Here is a 21,111-nt window from a genome sequence, read left to right on the forward strand (position 1 = left end):
TGTAATACTGAAGTAAAAGTCAAAGCAGGAGGCACAAGTTCTAAATATTACCTTTCAAAAGGCACTAATCATATGTTTGAATTACATTTCAAAGTCCCCACCTCGCCATCATATCTTGCCAATGTGAATTAAGACTACCCTTAAAAGAATATTTTGCCCTGAACAAAAAATATTTGCTGGGATTTTCTCCACAGATGTTGATTTTATAACCCTATTTTCTAATAGTTTTCCTGGTAGTAACAATAAACATCAGTTAAACCCATTTTTCTACTCGTGTACATGCGGAATTGCAAGTATCATTGTGCATCTAATTTTCCAGCTTGAATTAATAGTGACCAACGCTGCTTCTATTTGGCGTTTTCTTAAATTTACAATTTATCATCCTATGGCAGGGGCAATGCTGTAGTCATGTCCCAGGGCAGGTCAGAAGAATAAAGGAGGGATTTAACTTTTGAAATTTGGCTTCTGCTTCATCACTGGGCCAGAAGTTTCTTCTGTTTTCTCCTTCAAAAATCTATGGGGCCGAAATTGCCCTGCACTGGATTTGGGGTGCATAATTTGAATTAAGTGAAAAGTTAGCACCGGCCAAGATGGGCGGGAGGAAGTTTGTAATTTCGGCATTTTGTTTTGCAAATCGGAGAGCTGTGTTGTTGGAGCGCTAAATGGCCTCCGTGTGGTGCTGGAGGAGTGCTGCAGGGGCGGTGTTGGAAATGTTCACCCAATTTCAGGTGAAGCTCATTCAGTCATAATGAGTCACCTGGGTCACTGGGCTTCTTAAAAGGGCTGCCTTGCAGGTACAACTAATTCTCTTGTTCTTCACAGTTGAGTAGCTGCTTAGTGAGGGTCGTCATGTTAGCTGGGAGAGGCAGCACAAAGGCCACGTGTTTCTCAGATGCCGAATTGGAGACATTGGTGAGGGCAGTGGAGGATAGGAGGCGCATCCTTTTCCCTCCAGCTGAGAGGTCCACTGCAAAGCTTCTCAGAGCTATCTGGGCAAAGTTGGCTGCCAAGGTGTCGGGCACGTATGTCGTTGACCGCACACCCACACAATGTCGCAAGAAGTTCTGTGACCTCATTCGACTGGTCAAGTGAATACATGTTCCCCTCAACTCTTACCTATGAACCTGTGAACCTCTGTCTGTTCCCACAACTCAGCCAGCAGCACGGCCCCAGGCAAGACCACAGAGGCCAGAAGATGGGGGCACGGGGCTGGACTTGGCAGACGACCCTACATCTGCCGAGGAGCTCCGGTTCTCGCCCGGCAGTCCGCTGGGTCTGTTCTCCACAGACGAGAGTGCCGACTTCGAGGAACCTGCATCACCAGGCTCCAGAAGGCATTCCATCCCAAGGTCATCTAGTGCTCCAACGGCCATTCCCGCCTCCACTCTGGAGGTACCGGGCCCAAGCACTACGCCATAGGACGCCCCACTTGTCCCCAGGACGGCGCTGACACTGCGGAGGTTTTGTGGACGTGACAGATCTGGTCCATGAGCGCCAGATGAGAGCGGAGAGATGGTTACGTTGTCCAGGAGAACTGTAGACATTGGTGACCAGATCGGGCCAGCTCACACTGCGATATGTGTGCGCACTAGGCCCGTGCAGCAGAGCAGGTCTCCAGTCGTTTTGGTTAATCCTTGCCACTGGATAAAGGCCTAGCTCTGTCAAGCCCGTGTGATAGCTGGTGTGCAACGGTCACCACACGTTAAAAAAAGTCACGCACATGCATCTTCCACCCCCTCAACTGGAGTTCAGGACTGGAACATTGGGTCCTTCATTGAAACATCTGTGAACTCTCATGGAAGCAAGTCATCCTTGTTCAAGGGATCGCCTATGATGATGATGATGACAAGGCAGTCTCTGTGCAGACTCAGCAAACCAGCATTTAACTCAGGATATGTCTACTCAGTTATTGCCTCATTTGATGCTTTGCTTAGAATCGCAGCTGCTTAAGCTGCCCATAAATGTTTTCCACACACATAACTGTACTGTTACTCTCCAAGATTCCTTTCTTTTGCAGGCCAAGATAGCACATTAGGCTGCTGCTGCAGCAAACAGGACGAGGGGTGGTGGTGGTGAGCCTGAACTGCTCCAGCTCACAGACTTGGAAGAGCGAGTACTTTTCCTTATGGACCACATTTCTTCCTGCCCCCTTCCCTCACCTTAACACGACTCTTGTGCCATTTGTGTTTTCAGATAATGCCCCGCTCGTGTCCCAGCCTATGCCTGAGCCCCCCTCCTCCCCACCCCCAACCCAGTTTGCAGGGAGAAGAAATGGGGGAGGAGGAGGAGAAGGGGGACGAGGAGGAGGAGGAAGACAATCCAAGCACCACGCCACTGTTTCTCACACGCACGCAACAGCTCAGATACTGGCAGTACGCGGTTGTTGCAGTTGAGCTTAGGAGAAGGGTCTGCACAAGACGATGCACCAGGGTCAAGGGGTAAGGCGAGCTCGGAAGCCAGCTCCCTAGAGGGCGAGTTCTGTGGATGAGGACCACTTTGGGGAGGCATTTGAACAAAGGGTGATGGCCTTGCACTCCGACATGATAGGAGCAATTGCAAGGGTGCCCGAGAGCCTCCCGCAAGTGGTAAGGAGCGTGGAGGAGTCCGCCTCCTGCACTGTAGACAGCTCTATGCACACCACGGAGCCCATCATTGCCAGTGTGCAGATGATGGTGGACTCCCAGACGGACCGTGCAGATCCAGACCTTATGAAGCATCTCATGGGCGATGTGGCAGCTTCTATCGGGGCACAGGTGGAAGCAACGTAACTTCTTGCTGCTGCAATAGTCAATGGTTGCTCGCATGGATGCTCAGACTGCTCTCATGCAGTCTCAGCATGATACCACGTAAGCCCTGACTGCTGCCATCACTGCTGGGTCCATCACAGTCCACCGGGGATCACACGCTGCCACAGCAGACAACCAATCTGTGCTCCATCAGATCGGTGTGGAGGCTGAGATGCAGCCCTGGGGGAGTGGCACTGCGTCAGTGAAGCAGGAACCTACTGTCCTCTCTCAGAATGACAGCATTTCTGATCCCACCACTGCTTCTCCGTCATTGCAACTATTCAGGGCTGTCACCCAGCCAGGCCAGACTGCCGATGCCCAGCCTGAGATGCTTCAGTGTGCAGCCGGGCTTTCCAGGCTCAGAGCTGGTCAAGGGCGTCCGAGAAGGCCATCTGTAATCTCTGGAAACACAGCAGCCTTCCACAAGCCATGTTGCAGCCACAGGGGAGACACTGCGGTGTAGTAGTGGAGTAGCTTTACGTAAAAGGGGATATAAGGAGATGCACAAGGGTGAATTATATATGTTATGGTGATGTTGCAATTTTTACACATAAATGTTGATTCTCATCTTTACTGTTTGGTGTTGTATCTCATTTCATTTTTGGGCATGTGGTATGGAAGGAAGGGTTCACTGATGTGCTTATGGGGAGGCACAAAGGAAGCGGTTAGTGGCGATGACCCTATTGGAACCGAGATCTTATGAGACGGTTCTCCCTTGCAGTATCAGGACGCTGTCAGCGCCTCCTGCCTGCCGGCTGTGCCTCCTCCTGCAGCTCCTAGTTTTCTTCCTGCAGCAACTCCTTCTCCTGGTCCTGCTGCTCCTCCTCCTCCTGAAGTGCAACAGCTATGTCTTCGGGCAATGGCTGTGCCATCATGATTGCCAGGTTGTGAAGCATGCAGCAGACGACGACGAATAGGGATACCTGGTCAGGCGAGTACTGCAGGACTCCTCCTGAGCGGCCAAGGCAGCGGAACCGTTGCTTCAGCACTCCGATGGTCTGCTCAATGATGCTCTTGGTGGCGGCATGACTGTCATTGTAAGAGTGCTGGGCAGGAGTGGTGGGGTTGCGGACGGGAGTCATGAGCCAGGTGCATAGCGGGTAGCCCTTGACTCCGAGGAGCCAGCAGTGAGTTGCATTAGGTGGCTGGAACAGAGCTGGAACACTGGTCTGGCGCAGAAGGAAGGCATCTTGGCTGCTGCCAGGATAGCGGGCATTAAGGGCCATGCGTGTATGGTTGCTGACTAATTGCACATCGAGTGAGTGGTATCCTTTTCGGTTTCGATAGATCTCAGGATTGCGATGCAGAACCCGCAAGGCGACGTGTGTGCAGTCTATTGCACCCTGCATTATGGGGAAGCTCGCCATCCTGACAAAGCCAGTTGACTGCTCCAGCTGTTTCTGTCTCGTCATGGGAAACGAGATATACGCCATCCTCCTTCTGTACAGAGCATCTGTGGCATCACAAATGGAGCAATGGGTGGCAAACTAAGAGATGTTCAAGATGTCTGCTGTGGCTCCCTGGAAAGATCCATTCGCGTAGAAATTGAGGTCAATGGTGACCTTCACTGCCACTGAGAGAGCCATTCTCACCCTTGTTTGTGGCTCAAGGTCTGGCTGCAGCAGATGGCACAGCTCCGTCACCATGTCTTTTGTAAATCGCAGCCTTCAGACACACTGCTCCTCGGTGAAGTGAACGTAGGAAAACTGTTAGTGAAATACCCTGGGTACATATGGCCTTCTGTTGCCACGTCTATGTAAGTGTCTTCCTCTGCCCACATTCTCATTGACCGTTTCATGTTGGTCCTGTTGTTGACTGTCCCTCTGCATCCTCTTGCTGCTGTGTCTCTGCCTGCTGCTCTTGTTCCCTTTGCCTTTCCCTGTCCCTTTCCATCTGCCTGTTTCTATCCCTTTCCCTCTCCCTGTTCCTCTCCCTCAACCTCGGTGCATGAGCCTCTCCCAGTGCAGGTCCCTCTCCTGGTGGGAGCCTCTCTCTTTCCCTCTCCCGATGCCTCTACCTTTGCCTGGCTAAATCACGGCGCTGTTGTCTTCTGCGCACTATCCTCCAGTGGTGAAGTTGGAGGAGGTGGTCCACTGCCAACATCATCATCATCATCATCATAGGCAGTCCCTTGGAATCGAAGAAGACTTGCTTCCACTCTTTGGTGGCTGAACAGTCCAATACGAGAACCACAGACTTTCTCACAGGTGGGACAGATAGTCGTTGAGGGAAGGGGTGGGTGGGACTGGTTTTCCGCACGCACTTTCTGCTGCCTGCGCTTGATTTCTGCATGCTCTCGGCGTTGAGACTCGAGGTGCTCAGTGCCCTCCCGGATTCTTCCACTAAAGGCAGTCTTTGGCCAGGGACTCCCAGGTGCCAGTGGGGATGTCGCACTTCATCAGGGAGGCTTTGAGGGTGTCCTTGTTTTTGCTGCCCACCTTTGGTTCGTTTGCCATGAAGGAGTTCCGAATAGAGCATTTGCTTTGGGAATCTCGTGTCTGGCATGCGAACTACGTGGCCTGCCCAGCGGAGTTGATCGAGTGTGGTCAGTGCTTCAATGCTGGGGATGTTAGCCTGGACGAGGACACTGATGTTGGTGCGTCTGTCCTCCCAGGTGATTTGTAGGATCTTGTGGAGACATTGTTGGTGATATTTTTCCAGTGACTTGAGGTGTCTACTGCACATGGTCCATGTCTCTGAGCCATACAGGAGGGCGGGTATTACTACAGCCCTGTAGACCATGAGCTTGGTGGCAGTTTTGAGGGCCTGGTCTTCAAACACTCTTTTCCTCAGGTGGCCGAAGGCTGCACCTGGCGCACCGAAAGCGATGTTGGATCTTGTCGTCGATGCCTGCTCTTGTTGATAGGAAGCTCCCGAGATATGGGAAGTGGTCCACGGTGTCCAAGGCCGCGCCATGGATCTTGATGACGGGGGCAGTGCTGTGCGGCAAGGACAGGCTGGACAGACTGCCAACACGGAGCCCATGATTGGCAAAGAATGTTGTTGTCTCCAAATGGACCTGACTAAAGCAGGGGGAGCGATGGAAGCCAAAGTAAACTGAAGGCCAGCAATCAATGCTGGCGATGGCACATGCAAAAAATAAAATAACTGCAACCTGGGGAAAATTTAAATCTTGCTGGAGCTGCAGCCTGATGACTTGAAACCGATAGCAAAAGCTGCTGTTCGCATCGGCAAGTGTTAGGTAGAGGAGCGCGAGGTAATTTAACCTTCCGGAGCGGTGACGAGGCGATGCGCATGGTGATGACCTCATCATCGGCATGCGCAGAGAAGCATCGCGAGCAGTGCCGGAGCAAGGTGCAAAGTCGTGGTGCCATCGGCGAAGAGGTGGATAATCCCAGCCCCTATATTTTTTAATTAGGCTTACTGCTACAGTTGAGACGAATGACAGCAAATGACAGTTTATCAGCTGCTGAAAAATGATCTTATCAAGTTAGAACCAGTCTTAATTTAGAAATCTATGTCACTGTTACTGTTACAAATCGGGTTCGCGGTACACACCTTCTTTGATTCATTGGTATCAGTAAGTGGTACTCCATAAGTGTATTGGTATACAATTGGTATTCCATAAGTGATTTGAGCATCTTACATTTGTGGGAGTTGATTCCAAGCCTTATTGTAGCTACCTGTATGATAGCCGAGGGTATAACAATAGCTCCACCAGATACTCGTGTTTTTCACCATGTATTTCTTTAATCTCTCTGAAGGTGAGGCACACAAACACTTGGTGAAACAAGGCCTGATGTGATTTCATATTAAGGTGAACGTAAAGTAAAATACACAACTCTGTCCCTATTATGAGCTAAATTTACTCACAAAGCAGTCTCAAGTTAACTGAACTAACATTTCTTCTTGCACACCATAGCTGTTCGTACCTGACTAGAGATAAAGATCTCTCTGTTTCTGGTTGGCTCAGACTACCCTAGGACCTTAGAGAAAAAGAGAGAGACATACAGAGAAAGAGAGAGAGGTAAAGAGAAGGGCATCATGTTCAGCTCTGTGTACCGAGGATGGACTCATCCAGCTACCAATCAAAGTTTACTGCCTTGAATCAGAACCTCCTTCCAACTGGTGTGCAAGCACACAGCAACTACAATATTTGTTTAGCTAAGGCACTGAACAAAAAACATTCTTGTATTAAAGATATAAACTGCCATGGAATGCTTAATGTGAAATGTGAAAGTACACAATTTGATGGCTCAACTTTCTGGTACTCTATCTGGTTTGTCCAAATCAATATTCTAAATAGTTTGTGTCTTGGAGGTAGTCTTTTTAAAAAACTGAATCTGACCGTATATAGGTAACATAATATAACTGAAACCATATACACCAAATAGGTCAAAATCCCAATATATTACAGTGCCATACAAATGCAAGTTATTATTGTTGCTGATGAGCACAAAAAAATGACCAAAAGTTTAAAAAAACAGAACATTACACATTTTGGATTTCTTCTTAAACACAAAAACCTTGTTTATACAAGGTCTTCACATCCAAATGATGTAATATAATTGAGGCAGTGCCTGAGTCTCTACTGGTAAAGAGACCCACCTAGGAGCTCTCAGCCTGCCTGCACAGGCTAACAAAGCTGTCTTTGCCATACTGCTTGATACGAACCTTCCTCTGACATCAGGGAAGGTCCATAGCCAGAAAAGTAATTCTGGTTTTGCCTTTTCAACAACTATGCATGCTGCTCTTTCATGTTATCATCAGTTTTGCCCTACAATATACGAGTTGAATTCCTGAGGAGCAAGCAGCCTGGATATAATATTGTAAATACACCATATTGAAGTGAAAATAAAATTAAACATGATTTTGTTTTACCTTCCACCATGACCATTGGTACTTTTCCACCACCATGTGCCAGCATCTCTCTGCGGTAGCGCTCTCCCACAGCCCTGAGGGAAAGAGATAATGTTACACCAACTGCACTCCTTCCTTGCTCAGCAGCAAAGCTCCTGATCAGTATTTTCAGAAGTGAGTTGGATCTAGTTATAAATGTGTAGCATCAGCTTTAAAATTATAAATTTACCATATTATAGGAAAGTTGTTGAAAAAGATATAGCTGTGTTTAGTTCATTTCTTTTAGCCTGAAAATATTGAACACTTCCTATTGTAAATGCATGTTTACAGCTGATATCACTGTGCATATTGCTTTCATCTAAATGCCAAAAGGCACATTTACTAATTTTTCTGAAAAAGGAACTAACTTCCATGACACAGGAGTTGATAATGCTGAGGGCTTTGGGTCTGCATATTAGGCTATGCATTTAAGTTTCACATAATACTAAATGGCTGCTGCAATGGAGGGCAGCAGGGAAATTTTAAATATTTTCCTTTGGGTATTCCTGACCTTCCATTAGGAGTGCTTAGCTTACTCTGTCGTCGAACAACAGTCTGCGCACATTCAGAGACTGAACTCCAAGTCATAGTCAACATCTTCACTGAAGCGTACGAAAGCATGGGCCTTACACTAAACATCCGTCTTCCACCATCCTGACCCTGCCATACAGCACTGCCCCCGAGTCATCAAGATCCACAGCGAGCTCTGGACAATGTGGACCACTTTCCATACCTCGGGAGCCTATTATCAGCAAGGGCAGATATCGACGACGAGGTTCAACACCGCCTCCTGTGCACCAGTGCAGCCTTTGGTCGCCTGAGGAAGAGTTTTCGAAATTCAGGCCCTCAAATCTGGCACAAAGCTCATGGTCTACAGGGCTGTAATGATACCCGCCCTCTTATATGGCTCAGAGACGTGGACCATATACAGTAGACACCTCAAATCGCTGCAGAAATACCACCAATGATGTCTCCGCAAGATCCTGCAAATCCCCTGGGAGGACAGATGCACCAAAGTTAGCGTCCTCGATCAGGCCAACATCCCCAGCATCGAAGCACTGATCACACTCGACCAGTTCCGTTGGGCGGGCCACATTGGTCGCATGCCTGACACAAGACTCCTCATCAACATCATCCATCATACGCAGTCCCTCGGAATCGAGGAAGACTTGCTTCCACTCTTAGAATGAGTCCTTAGGTGCTGAACAGTCCAATACGAGAGCCACAGTCCCTGCCACAGGTGGGACAGACAGTCGTTGAGGGTAAGGGAGGGTGGGACAGGTTTGCCGCGCATTCCTTCTGCTGCCTGCGCTTGTTTTCTGCATGCTCTCGGTGATGAGACTCGAGGCGCTCAGCGTCCTTCCGGATGCACCTCCTCCACTTAGGGCGGTCCCTGGCCAGGAACTCCCAGGTGATGGTGGAGATGTCGCACTTTATCAGGTGCCAAAGACCACCCTAAGTTTCACATAATACTAAGGTAGGTAGCTAGGAGCTAAATTAAAAAGTAGGACCTCAAAAGTAGTAATCTCAGGATTGCTACCACTGCCACGTGCTAGTCAGAGTAGGAATCGCAGGTTAGCTCAGATGAATACGTGGCTTGAGGAGTGGTGCAGAAGGGAGGGATTCAAATTCCTGGGACATTGGAACCAGTTCTGGGGGAGATGGGGCCAATACAAACCGGATAGTCTGCACCTGGGCACGACCGGAACCAATATCCTAGGAGTTGTGGTTGCTAGTGCTCTTGGGGAGGAGTTAAACTAACATGGCAAGGGGATGGGAATCTATGCAGGGAGACAGAGGGAAATAAAATGGAGGCAGAAGCAAAAGATAGAAAGAAGAATAGTAAAAGTGGAGGGTAGAGAAACCCAAAGCAAAAAACAAAAAGGGCCACATTACAGCAAAATTCTAAAGGGGCAAAGTGTGTTAAAAAGACAAGCCTGAAGGCTCTGTGCCTCAATGCGAGGAGTATTCGGAATAAGGTGGACGAATTAACTGCGCAGATGGCAGTTAACGGATATGATGTAATTGGCATCACGGAGACATGGCTCCAGGGTGACCAAGCTGGGAACTCAACATCCAGGAGTATTCAACATTTACAAAGGATAGGCAGAGAGGAAAAGGAGACACGGTGGCGTTGCTGGTTAAAGAGGAAATTAATGCAATAGTAAGGAGGGACATTAGCTTGGATGATGTGGAATCGGTATGGGTGGAGCTACGGAATTCCAAAGGGCAGAAAACGCTAGTGGGAGTTGTGCACAGACCACCAAACAGTAGTAGTGAGGTTGGGGACAGCATCAAACAAGAAATAAGGGATGTGTGCAACAAAGGTACAGCAGTTATCATTGCCGACTTTAAACTACATATTGATTGGGCTAACCAAACTGATAGCAGTGCGGTGGAGGAGGATTTCCTGGAGTGTATTAGGGATGGTTTTCTAGATCAATATGTCGAGGAACCAACTAGAGGGCAGGCCATCCTAGACTGGGTGATGTGTAATGAGAAGGGACTAATTAGCAATTTTATTGTGCGAGGCCTCTTGGGGAAGAGTGACCATAATATGGTAGAATTCTTTATTAAGATGGAGAGTGACACAGTTAATTCGGAAACTAGGGTCCTGAACTTAAGGAAAGGTAACTTCGACGGTACGAGGCGTGAATTGGCTAGAATAGACTGGCAAAGGATACTTAAAGGGTTGACGGTGGATAAGCAATGGTAAACATTTAAAGATCACATGGATGAACTTCAGCAATTGTACATCCCTGTCTGGAGTAAAAATAAAATGGGGAAGGTGGCTCAACCGTGGCTAACAAGGGAAATTAAGGATAGTGTTAAAGCCAAGGAAGAGGCATATAAATTGGCTAGAAAAAGCAACAAACCTGAGGACTGGGAGAAATTTAGAATTCAATAGAGGAGGACTAACGATTCAATTAAGAGGGGAAAAGAGAGTACGAGGGGAAGCTTGCAGGGAACATAAAAACTGACTGCAAAAGCTTCTATAAATATGTGAAGAGAAAAAGATTAGTAAAGACAAACGTAGATCCCTTGCAGTCGGATTCAGGTGAATTTATAATGGGGAACAAAGAAATGGCAGACCAATTGAACCAATACTTCAGTTCTGTCTTCACGAAGGAAGACACAAATAACCTTCCGAATGTACTCGGGGACAGTGGGTCTAGTGAGAAGGAGGAACTGAAGGATATCCTTATTAGTCAGGAAATTGTGTTAGGAAAATTGATGGGATTGAAGGCCAATAAATCCCCGGGGCCTGATAGTCTGCATCCCAGAGTACTTAAGGAAGTGGCCCTAGAAATAGTGGATGCATTGGTTATCATTTTCCAACAGTCTATATACTCTGGATCAGTTCCTATGGACTGGAGGGTAGCTAATGTATCGCCACTTTTTTAAAAAGGAGGGAGAGAGAAAGCGGGTAATTATAGACCGGTTAGCCTGACATCAGTAGTGGGGAAAATGTTGGAATCAATCATTAAGGATGAAACAGCAGCGCATTTGGAAAGCAGTGACAGGATCGGACCAAGTCAGCATGGATTTATGAAAGGGAAATCATGCTTGACGAATCTTCTGGAATTTTTTGAGGATGTAACCAGCAGAGTGGACAAGGGAGAACCAGTAGATGTGGTGTATTTGGACTTTCAAAAGGCTTTTGACAAGGTCCTGCACAAGAGATTGGTGTGCAAAATCAAAGCACATGGTATTGGGGGTAATGTATTGACGTGGATAGAGAACTGATTGGCAGACAGGAAGCAGAGAGTCGGGATAAACGGGTCCTTTTCAGAATGGCAGGCAGTGACTAGTGGAGTGCCGCAGGGCTCACTGCTGGGTTCCCAGCTCTTTACAATATATATTAACGATTTAGGTGAAGGAATTGAGTGTAATATCTCCAAGTTTGCAGATGACACAAAACTGGATGGCGGTGTGAGCTATAAGGATGACGCTAAGAGGCTGCAGGGTGACTTGGACAGGTTAGGTGAGTGGGCAAATACATGGCAGATGCAGTATAATGTAGATAAATGTGAGGTTATCCCTTTTGGGGGCAATAACACAAAGGCAGAATATTATCTGAATGGCGGCAGATTAGGAAAAGGGGAGGTGCAACGAGACCTGGGTATAATGGTTCATCAGTCACTGAAAATGGGCATGCAGGTACAGCAGGCGGTGAAGAAGCCAAATGGTATGTTGGCCTTCATAGCCAGGGGATTTGAGTATAGGAGCAGGAAGGTCTTGCTGCAGTTGTACAGGGCCTTAGTGAAGCCTCACCTGGAATATTGTGTTCAGTTTTGGTCTCCTAATCTGAGGAAGGACGTTCTTGCTATTGAGCGAGTGCAGCGAAGGTTCACCAGACTGATTCCAGGGATGGCTGGACTGTCATATGAGGAGAGACTGGATCAACTGGGCCTCTATTCACTGGAGTTTAGAAGGATGAGAGGGGATCTCATATAAACGTATAAGATTCTGATAGTACTGGACAGGTTAGATGCAGGAAGAATGTTCCTGATATTGGGGAAGTCCAGAACCAGGGGACATAGTCTAAGGATAAGGGGTAAACCATTTAGGATTGAGATGAGGAGAAACTTCTTCACACAGAGAGTTGTTAACCTCTGGAATTCCCTGCCGCAGAGAGCTGTTGATGACAGTTCATTGGATATATTCAAGAGGGAGTTAGATATGGCCCTCACGGTTAAGGAGATCAAGGGGTATGGAGAGAAAGCAGGAAAGGGGTACTGAGGGAATGATCAGCTATGATCTTATTGAATGGCAGTGCAGGCTCGAGGAGCCGAATGGCCTACTCCTGCACCTATTTTCTATGTTTCTAAGAAATTTGCGATTGAATAATTTTGGTGTTACCAACTCACTGGATTATGCAATAATGTGCCAGAGTTGGTTTGTTTGATAGTTATCAAGATCGAGACATCTGTCAACAATGTCTTTAAACTTATTAAATAATTAAGTGGATCCAAATTTGTGGACAAAAATATATTTTAAAGTAATTAGCAAATAATGACAACTTGTCAATGAACTAACCAACAGATTTTGCTTGTGGTAGATTTCAGTTGTCTGCTTTATGTTTGTATATTCATTCTTAGGCTGATTTCATCCCCATGTCCCAAACATCTTCTCCCTACTTCCCAGGAGAGGCAAAAAGATCTGAGACCTTTAACCAATTCAGGAGTCTTCTGGCAAAAGGTTTTCTTGCTTGCATATTTTCAAATAATGGCCTAGGTTTTCCAATCATAACACTAAAATCATAGAATTATACAGTACAAAAGGTGGCCATTCGGCACATCCTGCCTGTGGTGGCTCTTTGAAAGAGCTTTCCAATTAGTCCATTTTAATGGATTACCGTCAGCATTATAATCAGAAAATCCTGGCAAATGTTGGGAAATTGCTTAATGAATTTGCTGTTCACACGATATTAGTTTTAAAACACATCAGTTTCACATAAATTGGCTTAAATATGATTTTTCCAATTCAGCCACTCAATTTAATCTAATTGACTGGGACTATTAACATATTATAATAAAGCAATAAGGCAAAGATTTGAATGTGTGCCTTAGATACAGCAGAAGAACTTCTACTCTCTTCCACATGGCTTGGCATGCATTAATTTAATCTATTTTTGTCTGTTTTTTCTTCCCTCTCTGTAAGATGCCTCAGGACATTTCTACATTTAAGATACTGTATAAATACAAGCTATTATTGTCTAAAAACGAGCACCATGGGATAGATGACATGGGTTTGCACTATGAGCTGCCACTCAAATTGACCCAGACACTTGGCTGCAGGATTAGGAACATTCGGAAGGAAATTGGCTGGTGGATGAGCTATCCTTGCATAGGTGTAGGTCAATTGCCTGCAAGTCTTTACAATTGATGGGCTCTATGATCTGAAGAGGCTGGAAAAGGGGAAAGAATAAATAATAAATTCAAAATAATTTTTTGATACTAAAAGAATTCCAGCTCTATTTGTTATACTGGTTTCAATGGTGCTACTTCGCCAAGAGATAATTTCACTAGGTATAACTAGGCTATTACAACAGTGCATAACAATATTAATTAAAACTCACTTCTACCCAAAAGAACCCATTGAACACCAGATCAATTATTGTTTAACAGTTGCTTGTTTACAAATTCAAAAAATATTTTTGGTTGATCTATAAAATGTAAACATATTTTCCCTGAAAGGCATATCAGTAATTACACCATGTAAAATGAGGTTCAAAGAACTTGTAGACCAAAGAATGTGGACCATTTCCCATACCTCGGGGGCCTCTTATCAACAAGAGCAGACATTGATGACGAGATTCAACACTGCCTCCAGTGCGCCAGTGCAGCCTTCGGCCGCCTTTGGTAGAGTATTCGAAGACCAGGCCCTCAAATCTGCCACCAAGCTCATGGTCTACAGGGCTGTAGTAATACCCGCCCTCCTGTATGGCTCAGAGACATGGACCATTACAGTAGACACCTCAAGTCGCTGGAGAAATATCACCAACCATGTCTCCGTAAGATCCTACAAATCCCCTGGGAGGACAGACTCACCAACATTAGCGTCCTCGACCAGGCCAATATCCCCAGCATCGAAGCACTGACCACAATTGATCAGCTCCGCTGGGCAGGCCATATTGTCTGCATGCCAGACATGAGACTCCCAAAGCAAGCGCTCTACTTGGAACTCCTTCATGGCACATGAGCCAAAGGTGGGCAGAGGAAATATTACAAGGACACCCTCAAAGTCTCCCTGATAAAGTGCAACATCCCCACTGACACCTGGGAGTCCCTGGCCAAAGACCGCCCTAAGTGGAGGAAGCGCATCCGGGAGGGTGCTGAGCACCTCAAGTCTCATTGGCGAGAGCATGCAGAAATCAAGCGAAGGCAGCGGAAAGAGCATGCGGCAAACCTGTCCCATCCTCCCTTACTCTCAACGACTATCTGTCCCATCTGTGACAGGGACTGTGATTCTCGGACTGTTCAGTCACTTAAGGACTCATTTTAAGAGTGGAAGCAAGTCTTCCTCGATTCCGAGGGGCTGCCTATGATGAGCGTAGCGAGTTTGTTTAATTTAGGCTGGCAAAAAGCGTCAGTCAGATTTCAAACTTACTTTGGACGTGATAATTAATTGTCAGAGTAAAAAAAATTACAAACACACAGACTACCAAGTATGGTTTTTATTGTAAGCTGCAAAGTTAAGTTTCCTTCTTCTTAGGCAGTCCCTCAGAGTCGAGGATGACTTACTTCCACACTAAAAATGAGTTCTCAGGCGACTGAAGAGTCCAATGCGGGACCTACAGTCTCTGTCACAGGTGGGGCAACGATGGTTGAAGGAACAGGTGGTTGGGATGCCCGAGTTGCCACTTGACTTCAGCTTGCTCTTGGCAAAGAGGCTCAAGGTGTTCAGCGCCTTTCTAGATGCTTTTTCTCCACTTTGGGCGATCTTGGGCCAGGGATTCCCAGGTGTCGATGGGGATGTTCCACTTTTTCAAAGAGGCTTTGAGGGTGTCCTTGCAAGCGTTTCAGCATTTCCTCTGCCCATCTGGGGCTCGCTTGCCGTGTCGGAGCTCAGAGTAGAGCGCTCCTTTTGGGAGTCTTGAGTCAGGCATGTGGATGATGTGGCCTGTCCATGGAAGCTGATCGAGCGTGGTCAATACTTCGATGCTGGGGATGTTGGCCTGAGCGAGAACACTGACGTTGGTGCACCTATCCTGCCAATGGATTTGCAGGATCTTGCAGAGGCAACGTTGGTGGTACTTCTCCAGTGTTTTGAGGTGCCTGCTGTACATAGTCCATGTCTCTGAGCCATATAGGAGGGAGGGTATCACCACTGCTATGTAGACCACGAGCTTGGTGCCAGGTTTGAGGTCTTGGTCTTCAAACACTATTTTCCTCAGGTGACCGAAGGCTGCACTGGCACACTAAAGGCGGTGTTGGACCTCATCGTCGATGTCTGTCCTTGTTGACGGTAGGCTCCCGAAGTATGGAAAATGGTCCATGTTGTCCAAGGCCTTGTTGTGGATTTTGATAACTGGGGGCAATGCTGTATGGCGGGATCAGGTTGGTAGAGGACCTTTGTCTTACAGATGTTTAGTGTAACGCCCATGTTCTCGTATGCCTCAGTGAAGGTGTTGACGATGGCTTGGAGTTCGGCCTCCAAGTGTGCGCAGACGCAAGCGTCATCTGCGTACTGTAGTTCAATGACGGTGGATGGGACGACCTTGGATCTGGCCTGGAGGCGCCAGAGGTTGAACAGATTCCCTTTTGTCCTGTAATTTAGTTCCATTCCAGCGGGGAACTTGCTGAGGGTGATATGGAGCATTGCAGCAAGGAAGATTGAGAAGCGCGTTGGAGCGATGACACAGCTTGCTTGACCCCGGTCCGAACATGGAATGGGTCTGTGATGGATCCGTTGGTCAGGATCCGTTGGTTAGTCATCAGGTGAAGACCAGTATTCAAATTAAATTTGAAGTTTTTAGCTGTTGCAGTAATTTCTGTTGCTTGGTCAAGCAAGTGGCTCATTTTCTAGTTCTGCATTCACAATCTAAGTAAAAAAATCTGCTTACCCATTGACATTATCCATCTCACTCAGCATTTTAAAAACCTGAATTATAGCTTCTCAATCTTTATTCTATAATGGAGTCAAGTTCAGTTCATAGAATCATACAACGCAGAAGACAACCATTCAGCCCCTCGTGTTTGTGCTGCCTCTTTGAAAGAGCTTTACAATTAGACCCACTCCCTTGCTCTTTGCTCGTAGCCCTGCAAATTTTTCCTTTTCAAGTAAATATCCAATTCCCTTTTGAAAGTTACTACTGAAGCTGCTTCCATCACCTTTTCAGGCAGTGCATTCCAGATCGTAACAACTCGCTGTGTAAAAGAGATTCTCCTCATTTCTCCCCTGGATTTTTTTGATAATGATCTTAAATCATGTGTCCCCTGGTTACCGAGTTCTGAGAGTCTCTCTTCATAATAAAGAACACAAAATCATATTTCTTTGCGATTCATCACAAACAGAACACATCACAATTTAAATCCATTTTCTCCTTTTTTAACCTGTTAAGTGGGTCCTTCATGAAACATTGCTTCCAAACCATGGAGGCTACAGCTCTCGACATGAGGTAGGAATAATACTTGGCACCATATCCAACAAGGTGACTAAATCGCAGCTGCCACGCCTAAAAAGAAAACGAAACTGTAAGTCTTTGCACTCCTATCCAGAACTTGAAAATATATATACAGACGTGAGTGAAATTAACTAATAAAAATACTTCAGACTAAACCTTTTGCTTCAAATCTAAAACAACCATAACTTGAAAGAGTTGAATAACTTCAGGTGTGCACATGGGTACATATGAGGGAACTTACATGAACATAGCAGGTAGGAGAAATGAAAAAATGTGAAATATATAAATATGTAAATGCACGCTATCTACAGCTCTGGTCGATGCAGTACAAGAAGGATATTGCAGCTATTGCAAGGATACCAGAATGATTTGAAGGGATGGAGGGATTGGATTGTGAGGAGCGATTATGTAAATTGGGCATGTTCTCACTAGAAAAGAGAAGTGATGCGATTGCTGTTTGTAGGATTCTAAAGGGTGTAGATTATTTCACCTTGTCCAGAACAATAGAACCAGAGGATATCACCTGCGCTTGAAGGGGAGTAAATTCTAAACTAATCTATGGAAACAATATTTCTGTGAGCAATTGGTCAATCTATGGAACAAGCTCTCTAGGAAGATGGAGGAAGCAGTTAGTATTGATTCATTCAAATGTAAATTAGATAGATTTCTTTAAGAAAATAAAATTTTGGGATACAGTATATGAGCAGTTTGATACATGACATGTGGTAAGTATAGCATGCTTTAAGGATCAGGTGACTTTGGACCTATGGTTCCCAAAGCTTTCCACCACTGGGGTTTTCCTCGCATCATGTCTAGGTCTGTAAATAGAGATTGATTGATAATGATCAGTAAGCAACTCCAGTATCATTGTATCATGCGACTATCAGGATGGTAGAAGGCGAACTAGATGGACCATAGTTTTATCCTAGCAATTCCTATGTTCCTAAACAGAGTACTTGTTATTAAAATGGCTCTCTTCTCCCTTAGATATCAGACAATATTCTCTTTTAACACTCATAAATGGTAATGTCTATTATAATGATTATCATTAACACGTGCTGGTATAACACTACTTTAAGGTGAATATGTTCAGTGTAAAATACTTAATTTCCATGTAGTTGTCACTCAAAAAAGAGCCCTGCCTGTAAAAACCCGATTTTGAAAATTCACTCTGCAGATCCAAGGGGATTCATTTTAGCTTTAAAGCTCGGCAAAAATGTGCTGAGTTAGCAGCTCTCATACCATCAGGTGTGACTGACATTCTGTCTGATTGTTGGTGTTGACAAGAGGACAGTAAAATTTCATAACACCTAAATACTCCTATAATTTGTATGATAATTAGAGGGGGTGGTTCTTCTCCCATAATAATACTCAACTAAAGGCCTTATTATGGCTTTATCTCTAATTGTAGAAAAAGTAACCCATCATCTAACCTTTTTCAAAAAAAATCAAGTGAAAGAATTGTTTTATAATCTCATCACAAGATGGCTGTTCTCTTAATAAGTCTGCTAAAATATGGTGTTAATTGCTTTGTGTCAATTCTCAGTACTCCCAACCAATGTTCCCCCTAATTTCTTTCCGTGTGCGGTCCCTTTAAATTTGCTGCGTAGCTGGTATCTTTTCCAGCGGCAACAGCTGGTGAGCAGCCTGCGCGGAACCTCTTGGTCAATGCGCGGCCACGCGTCTTTGGGGGGGGGGGGGGGGGGACATTACTCCCAACTGATTTTATTTTTCAGTGGAGTAAGGGGAGGGAGAAATGGGAGGGTGAGCTGAAAATGTCAAAAAATGCCTTGCTTAGCACACCCAGCCTCAGAAATGCTGAGAAGGTGGGGCTGAAATTCAGGTGCGCAAGAAAGCTATCACACCTATAATTTTAAGAATGGTACCTACCGCTGGAATCCTTGGTACGATAGGTAGAACCATTTTCAGGACTTTCCCCACAGGAAATGACTCATAATGGGGGCGGGCCTTAAGACTGAAAGCCAAGCTGACTGGCTGAAAATGGGTCGGACGGAGCCTCCGCCGCTCTCAATCAACAGTGGAGTCATGGTGATGTCACAACGTGTGTTTGTCACCACGCTCTCTCCCCTCCGTTAAAGGACAGAGATTCTATCATTTTTTATCTTGGGCCTCTGGGCCACCAGGGAGGGTTTTGGCCGGGCCAAGAGGGGGTGCCAGGCTGCCCATTGGAGGCCTGGCCGAACCCGGGGGCAGTATTTTGCCGGTTGATTGGCAAGTCGACCGGCAAAAATGTTTCCACTGTGGCCGCGGCAGTGAGCCCTCCCCTTTAAGGGCTGCTGCTGTGCCGGGCCACTCTCAGTGCGGAGATGGTGCACCGGCAGGAAAACCTGCTGGGGGCACCACTCAATGGGGGATCGACGAGTTCAGCTGCATATAGGGAAGTAAGTATTTTTATTGATTAAAATTGGCGGTGCAACCACTCGGGCGGGATGGGAACCAGGCCGAAAAATCTCCAACCTGAATTTAGGTCGGGTCGACCAGGTGACCCCAAAGCAGCGGTCATTCGATTTTTAAGAATGGGTGCCGCAAGCGGGCATTAACGGGTCTCTTTGAATTTCTGCCCCGATGTCTCTGGCAGGCTGATACACAGAAAGAAAGAAAATTAATTGCATTTATATAGCACATTTCATGTCCTCAAGCTTTACAGAAAATGAATCACTTTTAAAATGCAGTCACTGTTATTTTGTTGGCAAATGTGTCAGCCAGTTGTTTGGGTTTCTTCCACAAACATGGAGAGGGCATCTTTTTGAATTGGCCGAGATGTAATAAAACAGAAAACAATCAAATCCGTAAATCATGCACAGATGGTGTTTTGCCCTTCATACTGCACTTGAAAGCGATAATGTTAGCAACATACCATTATAGACTGTTAATTACATCGCCAAAAAATCATTTCACATTCTAGGATTTGTGGAAATGTGCCATCTATAGATTGTGTTGCTGCTTGTTCCACAGACAAAGCTGATAAACAATTGTGCATGTGACTGGTCACATTTAGCCATTTAAAAAAAAGTAGCATCAAACTTGCTCGATTATCTTGTCTGAAGAAATTCCAACATTTCTAGATTTGCACAATTTTACTTTTATGGCCAACACATTATTGCTAATAATAACTTAGCATGACTGGAACAAGACCATAATAGGAAATAGTCATCTAAGCTATTTAGCCAACCACAAAGTAAAACACAGATCACATATGTTATCTACAATTTAATGAAAAGAATTGCCTGATTAAGATTGAGCACAGCATGAACTTGCAATGTCATATATGATCACCAAGAGAAACTAAGGCCGGAACATTTTAGGGCCTGTGCGGGCCCGATTGGAGGCGGGTTGGGTGGGAAATTTTAAATAAGTTGGAGCGGGTCGGGAACCCGCCCTCACATGCCTTTTCCTTGGGCACATTTGCCGGTGCGACCCGAACAGCAGAGGCGGGCAACCTAATTTAAATGATTATCAGATTGTTGTCAGACCCTTTAGCTCCTCTTTTAGCCCATCGTTCAAATTTCCCCGCGTGACCATGGGATTCACGCAGCTCGGGAACTACGTCTGTCGATCTGAGTTGAGTGGCCATTTATCCAGCTGATTAGTTGACAGCATGACATGTACTATAAAAGCTCCCACCTCACAGCTGATCACTTCTCTCAGACAGAAGCAGTTGCTGACTGCATCCCCAGCACAGATGTAGCTTTCTAGAGGCTACAAGTGGTTCCAGCAAAGTTGCCATGCAGTCTCACCTCATTGGTAGAACCTATCACACCACTGAAAGATTGTAGCATGAAATAGTAAAATTTTCCGTTACGAAATGAAAGCAATGATTGGTCGTTTCAAGTCGACATAACTGTTTGGCAGAGCGGCTCGAGTCTGCGGGGCCTCCGATGCGAGAGGTGTTCTCTTTTTAGTACGGGAGCCTGAATTTCGCAAGGCCTAGAGTTACCTGGAGTCCTTATGCTCTGGGATGCATTCCCGTGTCTAAGACGGCGATGAGAACTCCTCTGCCGTCGTACTCTTCCGTAAAAGAGTCATGGAGATGAGCATCCATGAGTCGACTCTAAAATGGATAGGGTATATTCGAGTACGCAGTGCAATCTGGGTACAGACGGCCACCATTTGGGCCCCAAATTGCAAAAAGGATCCTTTTAAGATCGGGCCAGGAGAATCGCTTTTGCGAATTGACAATCTGAATTAAGTATTACTATGTGTTTCCTGGCTGTAGTTCGGTTCCGTCTCTGACTCACGAGTAGTGAAAGTGGATAGACTAATGTGCAGCTTGCGCTCCGGCTCGCGTTTTATTTCTACCCCGTCCAGCGGGCT

At 46.0% G+C, this 21,111-nt stretch overlaps 1 protein-coding gene across 1 annotated transcript in view; it reads right to left on the reverse strand.

Annotated features, from left to right (window-relative positions):
* The window catches only part of LOC139275151 (mitochondrial intermediate peptidase-like), a 306,230-nt gene that overhangs the window by 48,553 nt on the left and 236,566 nt on the right, over positions 1 to 21,111 (reverse strand). Inside the window, exons 17-18 of the mRNA XM_070892217.1 lie at positions 16,706 to 16,827; positions 7,629 to 7,702 (exon numbers count right to left, since the gene is read on the reverse strand). Of these exons, the coding sequence (XP_070748318.1) occupies positions 7,629 to 7,702; positions 16,706 to 16,827 (196 nt within the window). The remainder of the gene's footprint in view (positions 1 to 7,628; positions 7,703 to 16,705; positions 16,828 to 21,111) is intronic.

The sequence above is a fragment of the Pristiophorus japonicus genome, chromosome 10 (genome assembly GCF_044704955.1).
Source record: "Pristiophorus japonicus isolate sPriJap1 chromosome 10, sPriJap1.hap1, whole genome shotgun sequence".
NCBI classification, from domain to species: domain Eukaryota; kingdom Metazoa; phylum Chordata; class Chondrichthyes; family Pristiophoridae; genus Pristiophorus; species Pristiophorus japonicus.